General features: G+C 44.1%; 1 protein-coding gene across 2 annotated transcripts in view; it reads right to left on the bottom strand.

The window, feature by feature from the left end:
• Positions 1–17,147, bottom strand: part of LOC129813131 (metastasis-associated protein MTA1-like) — a 72,329-nt gene that overhangs the window by 9,669 nt on the left and 45,513 nt on the right. For both annotated transcript variants that reach the window (XM_055865336.1, XM_055865337.1), the window contains 6 exons: positions 7,367–7,500; positions 6,965–7,146; positions 6,468–6,619; positions 5,224–5,413; positions 2,797–2,886; positions 2,437–2,592 (listed from right to left, as the gene is read on the bottom strand). In XM_055865336.1, coding sequence (XP_055721311.1) covers positions 2,437–2,592; positions 2,797–2,886; positions 5,224–5,413; positions 6,468–6,619; positions 6,965–7,146; positions 7,367–7,500 — 904 coding nt within the window. The remainder of the gene's footprint in view (positions 1–2,436; positions 2,593–2,796; positions 2,887–5,223; positions 5,414–6,467; positions 6,620–6,964; positions 7,147–7,366; positions 7,501–17,147) is intronic.

Raw genomic sequence — 17,147 nt, 5'->3', positions numbered from 1 at the left:
CAATGTTAGCTATCTAACATTAGGCTCTAACTAGATCAGCATACGGCTCTGGGAAACGAATAATAACATCAGCTCGGGAGCCAGCCAGCTAATGTTAGCTTGAAACCACTTTGTCAAAATTACAAAACGTGTTGCCCTTAGTTTGAAGATGTAACCCGGAGACTTCCATCTCTTTAGCTATCAAACTCTAATTACACTGATTTCAAAACTTGATCCTCCAGAAAGTGGACAGCCACACTTATGCAGCTCCACTACACAATACATAAAAAAAGCTGCGTTCGACAGGATTACCAACACAGACTGACGAGCTTATATGGCAGACCAATCAGAACTCCGCTCTCGGGATGTCCAGCCAACTCATTATCTCAGCAAATCATGGCTAGTAGGAAGGTTGCTGACTTTTTCTGTGGCTTAAATCAACAAGGCTCGTAATTTAACAATTGTATTCCTATTTACAGATGGCATACTAGTTTATTATCAAGGCACATGAAAGTTCACATGTTCAAGATGGCATTTCTGCAACAAAAAAACGCATTTTGATAAAAAACATTTTTTCACATTCAAACGGCTCTCCTGTTAAGTCGTGACTTGCGACAAACGCCGAGTTTCCTGAATCGGGTCACAAATGTTTTGATTTTTAATACATTGTGAGGCTCTATGATGATTTGAAAAAAGTTGCTTGAAAAGGCATGAGCTCTGCTTTGTTTTTTTTGCACAGGCTGTACACACTCCAATAGTCTCTCATTCATAATTTGACAAGCACTTGATAATGCCTTGAATTTCCCGGCGGCATCCCCTTTGTGGCCGTAATGCACCCTAAAAAGATCCATGGCTTTTGCGGACAGGGATGCAGCTGTGTGCCCTTCTCCCTGAGTGTGATGCGCAATCCGAAGCGTCTCTCATGGCACTCCGTCACGTGATCAGGTCTTTCTCACAGGCTACAAGACAGACACATCAGGGACGCAACTGTGCTTGTCCTTATCCAATTCTGAGGTGCATATTGAAGATATTGGAAGTGTCCACATTTACTTTTCATCAGCCAACAAGATGAGTAGGCCTAACGAACAGCAAAAGCACTGGCCTGTCTACTGTCAACATAGTACAGAATTTGACCTATGCTATGCGAGAAATAAAGCTATTTAATTAAGCCCCTTAAATTTTAATTGAATTGAAATAAATATTCCAAACAGTCTGGGACAGTTGTGGGATGCGATAGATCCCAAATTAATACAACCACTAGCATCAACAAAAACTTTTTTACGCAATGTGGCTGAAGCAACAGATTAGAACGTTTAGCTTAAAATGTTGATCAACTATTAGGCTATTTCTTCACATTATAAGCGTAGCAATGCACACATGGTAGTAGGCTATAAGCACAAATGTTCCATTAGCGGAAAACACCATTATCAAAAGTGACCACACATGCAATTATCCATGTAATTCTTTATTATAAAAGGTGCATTTTATGGTGAAAATGATCTTCCCCAAACTTGAATCACGCGCTGTATACTTATGCCAGTTAGGCTCCACACCCCTTGTAAAGTGGATTAATGTGCTTCATTTTAACAAGTTATTTGGCCACTTTAGTTGTGATACAAACCTTATTAAAACATATAGGCCTATGGGTTAGGCTACATGAGGTGTGGGACTATGATTAAAAAAAGTCGCAAAAAAAGGCATTGTTTCTTATGCTGGGCATCATTCACAAGTGATCATATATCATTCACAAGCTAATATTGTCACCCATCAGAATATTCTTGATTTAATATTGTCTTTACATATACTAAATAATATATGTGTGACATTTGTTATGATTTAGAATTGACCATAATCACGTACCTGTATCGAAACAGGGGCAGCGGGGAAAAATACATGTCATCTATGCACTTAAATAGCCAATGGAGGATGTTTTTCCCCGTGGATTATTTTCATGCCAGCCAGGTAGGCTATACTCCTGTTGTAAAGAGAAGCAATGTGCTTAACATCAGGAAAGTTGAGAAATAAATATAGTAGGCCTAGCCTATAGAAAGTTGATGGGATCCTCCTCTTTTTAATAGAGGCCATCACTCTGTTTTCTCCCACAATTGTATAGCCTATAGAAATGTGGCGCAACATGAGCTCATGGGCTCTCATGAAGTGTTTGTTTAGATTTTCAAAAACTTTTGCATTGATGTCAGAGTGATTAGAGGAACAATAGAGTGCTGAGTACCAGACAGTTAGCAAGTTTGGTAGGCTACTAATGACCAGCAGCAGCATCAGAGCTTGGAGAAAAGGGTCATGTGGAATTTGACTGCCTTCATGACTCGTGACCGCCGGTGTGGCGGTAATATGGTCACCGCAACAGCCCTAGCCATGACCACACTGTCTTCCATCTAGGTTATCCTCCTCCAGCCCCTCTCTACCTCTGAACCTCTCTCCCTCTCCCCGGTCTCTCACCGTCCATGCCGTTGTGCTGCTCGTAGGTGCGTTTGCCCAGGATGGTGGGTGATCCGTTGTTGAGGATGTTAGGCGTCGACTTGATGGGTGTCAGGCTGCCCGTGGTTACGGTCTGGCCGCGCGGGAGGTCAGGTTTGGGTGGGCACGGGTGGGCCTCTGGGCATGGAGAGAGGGAGGGGAGAGAGAGAGGGGAAGGGAGGGAGAAAGAGGAAGGAGAGAGACAGATGTTTGAGTTTAATCAGCAAAGTTATGAATTTCAAATCAACACTAGCTAAAACAGACTATTATATTTAATATATGCCATTTAGCAGACTGAAAATTAGAGACTTCTCTATAGATGTGTGAGAATGAGATTCCCACCAAGATATCGGACCACTGACTCCAGAGGCTTCCTGTCAACCGGTTTCAGCGGCAATGGCTTTTTGGGCTCGTCTGGCAACCGCAGTGCACCTGGAAAACACCACAGCACAGGGTTAGTATGTGTGTCACACAAAAAATTACAACAGAAAAGGAAAATGGCATTTCTTATTGGACAATTACAGTCTCTCTGTTTTACTCAGTTTCCTTTGTGTGGTGCCTTAATGATCAGGACCCAGGTCTACTTAGTACTCTCAATAGGCCATGATTTGACCTGTGTTGAGGGGGAGGTAGGAGTGGAGGGGGAAGGTAAAGGTGGAAATAAAATAGTGGAGGATAGGGGTGGAGGATTGGACGATAGGGGTGGAGGATATGGGTGGAGGATAGGGGTGGAGGATTGGACGATAGGGGTGGAGGATATGGGTGGAGGATAGGGGTGGAGGATTGGACGATAGGGGTGGAGGATAGAGGTGGGGGAGTGGAGGATATGGGTGGAGGAGTGGAGGATATAGGTGGAGGAGTGGAGGATAGGGGTGGAGGAGTGGAGGATAGGTGTGGAGGATAGAGGTGGGAGAGTGGAGGATATGGGTGGCGGAGTTTTTTTATTTTTTTATTTCACCTTTATTTAACCAGGTAGGCTAGTTGAGAACAAGTTCTCAATTACAACTGCGACCTGGCCAAGATAAAGCAAAGCAGTTCGACACATACAACAACACAGAGTTACACATGGAGTAAAACAAACATACAGTCAATAATACAGTAGAAAAATAAGTATATATACAATGTGAGCAAGTGAGGTGAGATAAGGGAGGTGAAGGCAAAAAAAGGCCATGGTGGCGAAGTAAATACAATATAGCAAGTAAAACACTGGAATGGTTCATTTGCAGTGGAAAAAGGTGCAAAGTAGAGATAGAAATAATGGGGTGCAAAGGAGCAAAATAAATAAATAAATAAATACAGTAGGGAAAGATGTAGTTGTTTGTGCTAAATTATAGATGGGCTATGTACAGGTGCAGTAATCTATGAGCTGCTCTGACAGCTGGTGCTTAAAGCTAGTGAGGGAGATAAGTGTTTCCAGTTTCAGAGATTTTTGTAGTTCGTTCCAGTCATTGGCAGCAGAGAACTGGAAGGAGAGGCGGCCAAAGGAAGAATTGGTTTTGGGGGTGACCAGAGAGATATACCTGCTGGAGCGCGTGCTACAGGTGGGTGCTGCTATGGTGACCAGCGAGCTGAGATAAGGGGGGACTTTACCTAGCAGGGTCTTGTAGATGACCAGGAGCCAGTGGGTTTGGCGACGAGTATGAAGCGAGGGCCAGCCAACGAGAGCGTACAGGTCGCAGAGGTGGGTAGTATATGGGGCTTTGGTGACAAAAAGGATGGCACTGTGATAGTGTGGAGGATAGGGGTGGAGGAGCGGAGGATAGGGGTGGAGGATAAGGGTGGAAGATAGGGGTGGAAGAGCGGAGGATAGGGGTCGAGAAGCGGAGGATAGGGGTCGAGGAGCGGAGGATAGGAGTGGGGTGGGGGATTGGAGGATAGGGGTGGAGGATAAGGGTGGAAGATAAGGGTGGAAGATAAGGGTGGAGGAGCGGAGGATAGGAGTGGGGTGGGGGATTGGAGGATAGGGGTGGATGATAAGGGTGGAGGAGCGGAGGATAGGAGTGGAGGATAGGGGTGGAGGATAAGGGTCGAAGATAGGGGTGGAAGAGCGGCGGATAGGGGTGGAGGAGCGGAGGATAGCAGTGGAGGATAGGGGTGGAGGAGCGGAGGATAGCAGTGGAGGATAGGGGTGGAGGATAAGGGTCGAAGATAGGGGTGGAAGAGCGGCGGATAGGGGTGGAGGAGCGGAGGATAGGAGTGGAGGATAGGGGTGGAGGAGTGGAGTGGAGGATATGGGTGGAGGATAGGGGTGGAAGAGCGGCGGATAGGGGTGAAGGAGCGGAGGATAGGACTGGAGGATAGGGGTGGAGGATAGGGGTGGAGGATAGGGGTGGAGGAGCGGAGGATAGGACTGGAGGATAGGACTGGAGGATAGGGGTGGAGGATAGGGGTGGAAGAGCGGCGGATAGGGATGGAGGAGCGGAGGATAGGACTGGAGGATAGGGGTGGAGGAGTGGAGTGGAGGATATGGGTGGAAGAGCGGCGGATAGGGGTGGAGGAGCGGAGGATAGGAGTGGAGGATTGGAGGATAGGAGTGGAGGATAGGGGTGGAGGATAAGGGTGGAGGATAAGGGTGGAAGATAAGGGTGGAGGAGCGGAGGATAGGAGCGGAGGATAGGAGTGGAGGATAGGGGTGGAGGATAAGGGTGGAAGATAAGGGTGGAAGATAAGGGTGGAAGATAAGGGTGGAAGATAAGGGTGGAGGGGCGGAGGAGCGGAGGATAGGAGTGGAAGACAGGGGTGTAGGTAGAGGTATAGTACGTTACTCACATTCTTGTTTGATTTGGGCTGTGTTGAGGGGGAGGTAGGGGTGCCTGGCGAGGAAGCGTGGTCTGATGATGTCCTGACAGACGCGTCGGGCGGCGCGCGTCACCCGAGTGGTCATCAGGTAGAAGGCCTGTTTCGTCTTCACAGCAAACTTGGGGCTCCCGCTGTGACGCATTGGAACACCGTGGGGAGACTGGATAGGAGGGGAGGGGGGTGGGAGAGAGAAGCCAGAGAGATAGAGTGAGAGGGGAGAGGAGGAGGAGGAAGAGGAGAGAGAAGCCAGAGAGACAGAGTGAGAGGGGAGAGGAGGAGGAGGAAGAAGAGAGAGAGAATGGACAACAATCAGACAAGAGGAGTCCAAGACAAAGAGTTATAGGTTGACATTAAGGAGGGCCAGGAGATTCTCTAGGTTGACATTAAGGAGGGCCAGGAGATTCTCTAGGTTGACATTAAGGAGGGCCAGGAGATTCTCTAGGTTGACATTAAGGAGGGCCAGGAGATTCTCCAGGTTGACATTAAGGAGGGCCAGGAGATTCTCTAGGTTGACATTAAGGAGGGCCAGGAGATTCTCTAGGTTGACATTAAGGAGGGCCAGGAGATTCTCCAGGTTGACATTAAGGAGGGCCAGGAGATTCTCTAGGTTGACATTAAGGAGGGCCAGGAGATTCTCTAGGTTGACATTAAGGAGGACCAGGAGATTCTCTAGGTTGACATTAAGGAGAGCCAGGAGATTCTCTAGGTTGACATTAAGGAGGGCCAGGAGATTCTCTATGTTGACATTAAGGAGAGCCAGGAGATTCTCTAGGTTGACATTAAGGAGAGCCAGGAGATTCTCTAGGTTGACATTAAGGAGAGCCAGGAGATTCTTTAGGTTGACATTAAGGAGGGCCAGGAGATTCTCTAGGTTGACATTAAGGAGGGCCAGGAGATTCTCTAGGTTGACATTAAGGAGAGCCAGGAGATTCTCTAGGTTGACATTAAGGAGAGCCAGGAGATTCTCTAGGTTGACATTAAGGAGGGCCAGGAGATTCTCTAGGTTGACATTAAGGAGGGCCAGGAGATTCTCTAGGTTGACATTAAGGAGGGCCAGGAGATTCTCTAGGTTGACATTAAGGAGGGCCAGGAGATTCTCTAGGTTGACATTAAGGAGGGCCAGGAGATTCTCCTGCTCAGTTTAGATTACTTGGGAAAACCTTCTCATCCTAATCATGATCTCAGTTTGTTGTTGTTGTTTACATGTTGTTTACCATGTTGTTGCGGTTGGGTCCAGGCCTCTCTCCTTCCAGTCTTGTTGGCATCTTCAGTCCTCCATACTTCTTCCAGTAGGTCCAGCAGGAGGCACATAGACGACACTGCATGTTGGGGGGACCCCACGAGTACCACTGGTACGAGCTGATGGCTACACACACAGAGAGAGACAGAGACACATGGGGAAGGACACACACACAGACAGACACATGCACACACACGCAGAGACACGTGCACACACACACACAGAGTTAGTGACATTCTTTAATCATTTAAGACTGAATTAATTAACACTAAAATAGCTCTGACTAGATTACACTGAGCTCACTCACTCCATCTAGCTCTCACGCACTCTCTCCAACTCCCTCCATTGTTAAAGGACAGCCATAGAGGCAATGGCTTGGAGCCTTACTACAGTATGGAATGAATCACTCATTTCCATGCGGTCTAAATGAAGCAAAAACACTGAGTGTGGGTGGAGTGGAGTGGTACTCACTGTAGCAGCTTTCACAAGCGCGGCCCAATCCTGGGGTCTGTCCTGGGGGCACTGGTAGCACCCCCGGGACACCCCCAGCTCCGACTGTGGCTCCAGCTGCAGCCCCGGAGCCGTTCACTAGGCCTCCCACAATGCCAGGCTTCACACTGTTAGCACTCAGCTGGTTGGGGTTAGGTTTGTTGCTATGAGGAAGTGGGCAGAGGATCAGAGTCTCAGAAACGCAACATACTGCAGCCAGTCCCATTTTGCTCCCTGAAAAGTGTAAGCAATATGGTGGAAGCTCCACCACTACACGGCTTATGCCTATACAGAGCCTTCCGACCTGCAGACTTCATAAGAGTTAACGTTAGGGGTTTGGGAGGAGCTCATTAGGACTTGCTGTCTCAGTCTGTAGATACTCACTAGTTGGGGATGTAGACTTGCTTCAACTTGCTCTCTGCCTCCGCTGCTTTTAACCGTTTCTGCTGTACGTATCTGTCTGTGGTCTTCCACATGTAGTAATACTCTATGATACTGGTCAGGGACTTCCAGGGCAGCTGCAGGGGAGGACAAGAGAGACAACATTCTCAGCATAACATTTTTCTCATCATGCTTTAAAAGGCACCACCTTTTGTATTTTCTATTTTCTCTAAATTTTTTCTATTCAATACAATCTTTGTAAAGTGATATTTTATAGTTGAATTAAGACCGCTCTCTTTAAAAAGTTTCAAAGAGGTAACTGAATTGTCAGAATACCAGAGCTGGCAGGCCCCAACCCTAATGGCAGCACGTGGTTTGCTGTGGCTGTGGGATTGGGTAGAACAGTGAATTACACTAACTGTAATTGACCACCAGGTGGCATGGTGATACACAGTGTAAAGACAGCAGAACCCTCATTTATTCCTTCGCCTCAGGGTAATAGCAGCATAGTATATATATATATATATATATATATATATATATATATATATATATATAGTATGGCTATATATCGCTATCGTCACCAAAGCCCCATTTACTACCCACCACTGCGACCTGTACGCTCTCGTTGGCTGGCCCTCGCTTCACACTCGTCGCCAAACCCACTGGCTCCAGGTCATCTACAAGACCCTGCTAGGTAAAGTCCCCCCTTATCTCAGCTCGCTGGTCACCATAGCAACGCCCACCCGTAGCACGTGCTCCAGCAGGTATATCTCTCTGGTCACCCCCAAAACCAATTCTTCCTTTGGCCGCCTCTCCTTCCAGTTCTCTGCTGCCAATGACTGGAACGAACTACAAAAATCTCTGAAACTGGAAACACTTATCTCCCTCACTAGCTTTAAGCACCAGCTGTCAGAGCAGCTCATAGATTACTGCACCTGTACATAGCCCATCTATAATTTAGCACAAACAACTACCTCTTTACCTACTGTATTTATTTATTTTGCTCCTTTGCACCCCATTATTTCTATCTCTACTTTGCACTTTCTTCCACTGCAAACCAACCATTCCAGTGTTTTTTACTTGCTATATTGTATTTACTTCGCCACCATGGCCTTTTTTTATATTTTTATTTATATATATATTTTGTTTGCCTTCACCTCCCTTATCTCACCTCACTTGCTCACATTGTATATAGACTTATTTTTCACTGTATTATTGACTGTATGTTTGTTTTACTCCATGTGTAACTATGTGTTGTTGTATGTGTCGAACTGCTTTGCTTTATCTTGGCCAGGTCGCAATTGTAAATGAGAACGTGTTCTCAACTAGCCTACCTGGTTAAATAAAGGTGAAATAAATAAATCGCTCAGCCAGTTGTATCTATCTCTATGGCTGAGAGAGATACACTACATGACCAAAAGTATGTGGACACCTGCTCTTCAAACATCTCATCCCCGAGTGGCACAGCGGTCTAAGGCGCTGCATCTCAGTGCAATCCCTGGTTTCGAATCCAGGCTGCATCACATCCGGCCGTGATTGGGGTTCCCATAGGGCGGCGCACAATTGGCCCAGCGTTGTCCGGATTTGGCCAGGGTAGGCCGTCATTGTAAATAAGAAATTTGTTCTTAACTGACTTGCCTATTTAAATAAAAATATATATTTTTAATCCTAAAACATGGGCATTAATCTGTGTGGACTTCGCTTTGTGCACAGGGGCATTGTCATGCTGAAACAGGAAAGGGCCTTCGCCAAACTATTGCCACAAAGTTGGAAGCACAGAATCGTTTAGAATGTCATTGTATGCTGTAGCGTTAAGATTTCCCTTCACTGAAACTAAAGGGCCTAGTCCGAACCATGAAAAAAAAACGGACTATTATTCCTCCACCAAACTTCACAGTTGGCACTATGCATTTGGGCACGTAGCATTCTCCTGGCATCCGCCAAACCCAGATTGGTCCGTCGGACTGCCAAATGGTGAAGCGTGAATCATCACTCCAGAAAACGCGTTTCCACTGTTCCAGAGTCCAATGGTGGCGAGCTTTACACCACTCCAGCCGACGCTTGGCATTGCGCATGGTCATCTTAGGCTTGTGTGCGGCTGCTCAGCCATGGAAACCCATTTCATGAAGCTCCCGACGAACAGTTCTTGTGCTGACGTTGCTTCCAGAGGAACTCTGTAGTGAGTGTTGCAACAGAGGAGATACATTTTTTTTACACACTACGCACTTCAGAACTCGGTGGCCCCATTCTGTGAGCTTGTGTGGCCTACCACTTCGCAACTGAGCCGTTGTTGATCCTAGACGTTTTCACTTCACAATAACAGCACTTACAGTTGACCAGGGCAGCTCAAGCGGGGCTGAAATTTTCCGAACTGACTTGTTGAAAATGTGGCACCCTATGACGGTGCCACGTTGAAAGTCACTGAGCTCTTCTGTAAGGCCATTCTACTGCCAATGTTTTTCTATGGAGATTGCATGGCTGTGTGCTTGATTTTATACACCTGCTAGCAACGGCTGTGTCTGAAATAGCCGAATCCACTAATTTGAAGTGGTGTCCACATACATTTGTATATATAGTGCATCTCTATGGCTGAGAGAGATATGACCATACAGTATCTATCTCTATGGCTGAGAGAGATATGACCATACAGTATTTATCTCTATGTCTGAGAGAGATATGACCATACAGTATCTATCTCTATGGCTGAGAGATATAGCCATACTGTATCTATCTCTATGGCTGAGAGATATAGCCATACTGTATCTATCTCTATGGCTGAGAGAGATATGACCATACAGTATCTATCTCTATGGCTGAGAGAGATATAGCCTTACACTATATATCTCTATGGCTGAGAGAGATATGACCATACAGTATCTATCTCTATGGCTGAGAGATATAACCATACAGTATATATCTCTATGGCTGAGAGAGATATGACCATTCAGTATCTACAGTATATCACAAAAGTGAGTACACCCCTCACATTTTTGTAAATATTTGAGTATATCTTTTCATGTGACAACACTGAAGAAATGACACTATGCTACAATGTAAAGTAGTGTGTGTACAGCTTGTATAACAGTTTAAATTTGCTGTCCCCTCAAAATAACTCAACACACAGCCATTAATGTCTAAACCGCTGGCAACAAAAGTGAGTACACCCCCAAGTGAAAATGTCCAAATTGGGCCCAATTAGCCATTTTCCCTCCCCGGTGTCATGTGACTCGTTAGTGTTACAAGGTTTCAGGTGTGAATGGGGAGCAGGTGTGTTAAATTTGGTGTCATCGCTCTCACACTCCCTCATACTGACTGGTCACTGGAAGTTCAACATGGCACCTCATGGCAAAGAACTCTCTGAGGATCTGAAAAAAATAATTGTTGCTCTACATAAAGATGGCCTGGGCTATAAGAAGATTGCCAAGACCCTGAAACTGAGCTGCAGCAAGGTGGCCAAGACCATACAGCGGTTTAACTGGACAGGTTCCACTCAGAACAGGCCTCGCCATGGTCGACCAAAGAAGTTGAGTGCACGTGCTCAGCGTCATATCCAGAGGTTGTCTTTGGGAAATAGACGTATGAGTGCTGCCAGCATTGCTGCAGAGGTTGAAGGGTCAGCCTGTCAGTGCTCACACCATACGCTGTACACTGCATCAAATTGGTCTGCATGTCTGTCGTCCCAGAAGGAAGCCTCTTCTAAAGATGATGCACAAGAAAGCCTGCAAACAGTTTGCTGAAGACAAGCAGACTAAGGACATGGATTACTGGAACCATGTCCTGTGGTCTGATGAGACCAAGATAAACTTATTTGGTTCAGATGGTGTCAAGCGTGTGTGGCTTTGCGGCAACCAGGTGAGGAGTACAAAGACAAGTGTGTCTTGCCTACAGTCAAGCATGGTGGTGGGAGTGTCATGGTCTGGGGCTGCATGAGTGCTGCCGGCACTGGGGAGCTACAGTTCATTGAGGGAACCATGAATGCCAACATGTACTGTGACATACTGAAGCAGAGCATGATCCCCTCCCTTCGGAGACTGGGCCGCAGGGCAGTATTCCAACATGATAACGACCCCAAACACACCTCCAAGATGACCACTGCCTTGCTAAAGAAGCTGAGGGTAAAGGTGATGGACTGGCCAAGCATGTCCCCAGACCTAAACCCTATTGAGCATCTGTGGGGCATCCTCAAACGGAAGGTGGAGGAGTGCAAGGTCTCTAACATCCACCAGCTCTGTGATGTCATTATGGAGGAGTGGAAGAGGACTCCAGTGGCAACCTGTGAAGCTCTGGTGAACTCCATGCCCAAGAGGGTTAAGACAGTGCTGGAAAATGATGGTGGCCACACAAAATATTGACACTTTGGGCCCAATTTGGACATTTTCACTTAGGGGTGTACTCACTTTTGTTGCTAGCGGTTTAGACATTAATGGCTGTGTGTTGAGTTATTTTGAGGGGACAGCAAATTTAAACTGTTATACAAGCTGTACACACACTACTTTACATTGTAGCAAAGTGTCATTTCTTCAGTGTTGTCACATGAAAAGATATACTCAAATATTTACAAAAATGTGAGGGGTGTACTCACTTTTGTGATATACTGTATCTCTATGGCGGCGAGAGATATGACCATACAGAATCTATCTCTATGGCTGAGAGAGATATGACCATACAGAATCTATCTCTATGGCTGAGAGAGATATGACCATACTGTATCTATCTCTATGGCTGAGAGAGATATAACCATACAGTATCTCTCTCTATGGCTGAGAGAGATATGACCATACAGTATCTATCTCTATTGCTGAGAGAGATATGACCATACTGTATCTATCTCTATGGCTGTGGAGGATATTTATTTTTCAGTGGGCATTGTGTAGATTCACTTTTTAATCCCCATGATGCGTATCAAAGTAGTGTAGTTGAGGTATACGCCGTATCAATTAACAAGGCGGATGGAACAGATCAGATTGCTTAAAAACCTCTTATGGCTGAGATTGGCTAAGATCCCGTTAACGGGATCGATATGACAACAGCCAGTGAAAGTGCAGGGCGCCAAATTCAAAACAACAGAAATCTCATAATTAAAATTCCTCAAACATAGAAGTATTTTACACCATTTTAAAGATAAACTTGTTGTTAATCCCACCACAGTGTCCGATTTCAAAAAGGCTTTACAACGAAAGCACACCAAACAATTATGTTAGGTCTGCACCTACTCACAGAAAAACACAGCCACTTTTCCAGCCAAAGAGAGGAGTACCAAAAAGAGAAATAGAGATTAAATGAATCACTAACCTTTGATGATCTTCATCAGATGACACTCATAGGACTTCATGTTACACAATACATGTATGTTTTGTTCGATAAAGTTCATATTTATATCCAAAAATCTCAGTTTACATTGGCGCGTTACGTTCAGTAATGTTTTGCTTCAAAAACATCCAGTGATTTTGCAGAGAGCCACATCAATTTACAGAAATAGTCATCATAAACTTTAATATAAGATACAAGTGTTTTGCACAGAATTAGAGATATACTTCTCCTTAATGCAACCGCTGTGTCAGATTTAAAAAAAACTTTACGGAAAAAGCAAACCATGCAATAATCTGAGTACAGAGCTCAGACACAAAACCAAGCCATACAGATATCCGCCATGTTGTGGAGTCAACAGAAGCCAGAAATAGCATTATAAATATTCACTTACCTTTGATGATCTTCATCAGAATGCACTCCCAGGAATCCCAGTTCCACAATAAATGTTTGATTTGTTCGATAAAGTACATAATTTATGTCCAAATACCTCCTTTTGGTTCACGTGTTTAGCCCAGTAATCAAAATTCATGAGGCGCGATCACTAGGTGCAGACAAAAAATCTAAAAGTTCCGTTACAGTCCGTAAAAACATGTCAAACGATGTATAGAATCAATCTTTAGGGTGTTTTTAACGCGCGGTCAGCTCATGGCACTCTGCCAGACCCCTGACTCAAAGAGCCCTCATTTCCCCCTCCTTCACAGTAGAAGCATCAAATAAGGTTCTAAAGACTGTTGACATCTAGTGGAAGCCTTAGGAAGTGCAATATGACCAATATCCCACTGTATATTCGATAGGCGATGAGTTGAAAAACTACAAACCTCAGATTTCCCACTTCCTGGTTGGATTTTTTCTCAGGTTTTTGCCTGCCATATGAGTTCTGTTATACTCACAGACATCATTCAAACAGTTTTAGAAACTTCAGAGTGTTTTCTATCCAAATATACTAATAATATGCATATCTTAGCTTCTGGGACTGAGTAGCAGGCAGTTTACTCTGGGCACCTTATTCATCCAAGCTACTCAATACTGCCCCCAGCCATAAGAAGTTTTAAGGAACAGGAAAAATATAGCGATACTAATGATAGACCTACCTGTCTTCTAGCAGAACGATATCAAGATTACTTGCATCAATCCAGTGCCCATTTGTTTTACAAACTCCATCTCATGTGCTACAGAAACACCACTAATCAAACAGTGCTAGGTGCCTGTGCACTTGATTTAAAGGGCAACTACACTCAAAAATCGAAATTTCTAATATTTTTCCCAGACCTCAAAAGTGGTCTCCTAAAGTGGTTTAGCATTGTTATTTACTTACATTTTGTTTTTTCTATTCTATTCTATTTTTAAAAAGTGTGAATGCGAGCAAAAACCTGAAAAAAAAATGAAAAACAGAAACTTGTGAATTTCTGACTCAGTTGACAGCCTCATTTATCTGTTTCAATAGTAGGCTTACTATTAGCCTACTGCACAGTACAGCTGACTGAGTACAAAGACCAATATGAGATTTATAATTTTAGCTCATTCAGAGTGTACAGTACCAGTCAAAAGTTTGGACACTTACTCATTCAATGGTTTTTCTACCATGTAGAATAATAGTGAAGACATCAACACTATGAAATAACACATATGGAGTCATGTAGTAACCAAAAAAAGTGTTAGATCAAAATATATTTTATATTTGAGGTTCTTCAAAGTAGCCACCCTTTGCCGTGACAGCTTTGCACACTTTTGGAATTCTCTTAACCAGCTTCATGAGGTAGTCAACTGGAATGCATTTCAATTAACAGATGTGCCTTGTTAAAAGTTCATTTGTGGAATTTATTTCCTTCTTAATGCGTTTGAGCCAATCAGTTGAGTTGTGACATGGTAGGGGTGGTATACAGAAGATGTCGTATTTGGTAAAAGACCAAGTCTTTTATGGCAAGAACAGGTCAAATAAGCAAAGAGAAACGACAGTCCATCATTACTTTAAGACATGAAGGTCAGTCATTCTGGAAAATTTCAAGAAAGTTTCTTCAAGTGCAGTCGCAAAAATCATCAAGCGCTATGATGAAACTGGCTCTCATGAGGACCGCCACAGGAAAGGAAGACCCAGAGTTACTTCTGCTGCAGAGGATAAGTTCATTAGAGTTAACTGCACCTCGGAATGCAGCACAAATAAATGCTTCACAGAGTTCAAGAAACAGACGCATCTCAACATCAACTGTTCAGAGGAGACTGTGTGAATCAGGCCTTCATAGTCAAATTACTGCAAAGAAACCACTACTAAAATACACCAATAAGAAGAGACTTGCTTGGGCCAAGAAACACAAGCAATGGACATTAGAAATCTGTCCTTTGGTCTGATGAGTCCAAATGTGAGATTTTTGGTTCCAACCACCATGTCTTTGTGAGAAACACAATAGATGAACGGATGATCTCTGCATGTGTGGTTTCCACTGTGAAGCATGGAGGTGGTGTGATGGTGCTTTGCAGGTGACACTGTCAGTGATTTATTTAGAATTCAAGGCATACTTAACCAGCATGTCTACCACAGCATTCTGCAGCGATATGTCATCCCATCTGGTTTGCGCTTAGTGGGACTATCATTTGATTTTCAACAGGACAATGACCCAACACACCTCCAGGCTGTGTAAGGGCTATTTGACCAAGAAGGAGAGTGATGTAGTGCTGCATCAGATGACCTGGCCTCCACAATCACTAGACCTCAACCCAACTGAGATGGTTTGGGATGAGTTGGACTGCAGAGTGAAGGAAAAGCAGCCAACAAATGCTCAGCATATGTGGGAACTCCTTCAAGACAGTTGGAAAAGCATTCCAGGTGAAGCTGATTGAAATAATGCCAAGCGTGTGCAGAGCTGTCATCAAGGCAAAGGGTGGCTACTTTGAAGAATCTCAAATATATTTGGATTTGTTTAAACATTTTTGGTTACTACATGATTCCATGTGTGTTATTTTTAAATGTTGGTGTTTTCACTATTATTCTACAATGTAAATAGTAAAAATAAAGATAAACCCTTGAATGAGTAGGTATGTTCAAACTTTTGACTGGTACTGTATGTCATTGTTTCTCATACAATTTTCCATGGCCAGGTCTGCAGTTTGAGAAATGTTCGGCAATATTAGAGTATACATACCCAGTTCTCTAGGAACCACTACAACACCAGATATAGCCATAGAAAAAACAGAAAGATTACTAATTTCCAAGATTTTTTCTTCAAGTTTTCACTCTCAAAATAACCCCCAAAAAATAAATACAAAGAAAATAATAATAATAATAAGAGAAATGTTGATTTATTAGTGTACTTACACTTTAATTCAGGAGCCACCAGCCAGACCGTTGTTTGGCTAGTGGTGTTTCTGTAGCCATAGACGGCACTTTAGTTTCAAGCATGGGGAAGCTTATTTTTACGATAAAAATTCACCTTTATAATAAATCATTCCATGCATAATCACATTTGCAGACATATGTAAGGTAGCGTACTATTCCTAATGTGATGAGTAGATTGGATAGTCATAATTTAGGCTAATTATATACAGTGCATTCGGAGAATTCAGACCCTTTGACCTTTTCCACATTTTATTACGTTACAGCCTTATTGTAAAATTGATTCAATTGTTTTTCCTCATTAATCTAAAACACAATACTGAATAATAACAAGGAATAAACAGGTTTAAAATATAAATAAAAAACTACATTTACATAAGTATTCAGACCCTTTACTCAGCACCTTTGGCAGCGATTATAGCCTTGAGTCTTCTTGGGTATGACGCTACAAGCTTGGCACACCTGTATTCGGGGAGTTTCTCCCATTCTTCTCTGCAAATCCTCTCAAGCTCTGTCAGGTTGAATGGGGAGTGTCGCTGCACAGCTATTTCCAGGTCTCTCCAGAGATGTTTGATCGGGTTCAAGTCCGGGCTCTTTCTGGGCCACTCAAGGACATTGAGACTTCTCCTGAAGCCACTCCTGCATTGTCTTGGCTGTGTGCTTAGGGTTGCTGTCCTTTTGGAAGGTGAACCTTCACCCTAGTCTGAGTTCCTGAGCGCTCTGAAGAAGGTTTTCATCAAGGATCTCTCTGTACTTTGCTCAGTTCCTCTTTCGATCCTGACAAGTCTGCCAGTCCCGCTGAAAAACATCCCCACAGCATGATTCTGCCACCACACTTCACTGTAGGGATGGTACCAGGTTTCCTCCAGACGTGACGCTTAGCATTCAGGCCAAAGAGTTCAATCTTGTTTTCATCAGACCAGATAATCTTGTTTCTCATGGTCTGAGTCCTTTAGGTGCCTTTTTGCAAACGCCAAGTGGGCTGTCATGTGCATTTTACTGAGGCGTGGCTTCCGTCTGGCCACTACCATAAAGGCCTGATTGGTGGATTGCTGCAGAGATGGTTGTCCTTCTGAAAGGTTTTCCCATCTCCACAGAGGAACTCTGGAGCTCTATCAGAGTGATCATTGGGTTCTTGCTCAC

Source organism: Salvelinus fontinalis, chromosome 16 (assembly GCF_029448725.1).
Source record: "Salvelinus fontinalis isolate EN_2023a chromosome 16, ASM2944872v1, whole genome shotgun sequence".
In the NCBI taxonomy this organism is placed as follows: Eukaryota; Metazoa; Chordata; class Actinopteri; order Salmoniformes; family Salmonidae; genus Salvelinus; species Salvelinus fontinalis.
Note: the sequence above shows the minus strand (reverse complement) of the source record. Positions and strands in the feature narration are given on the sequence as shown.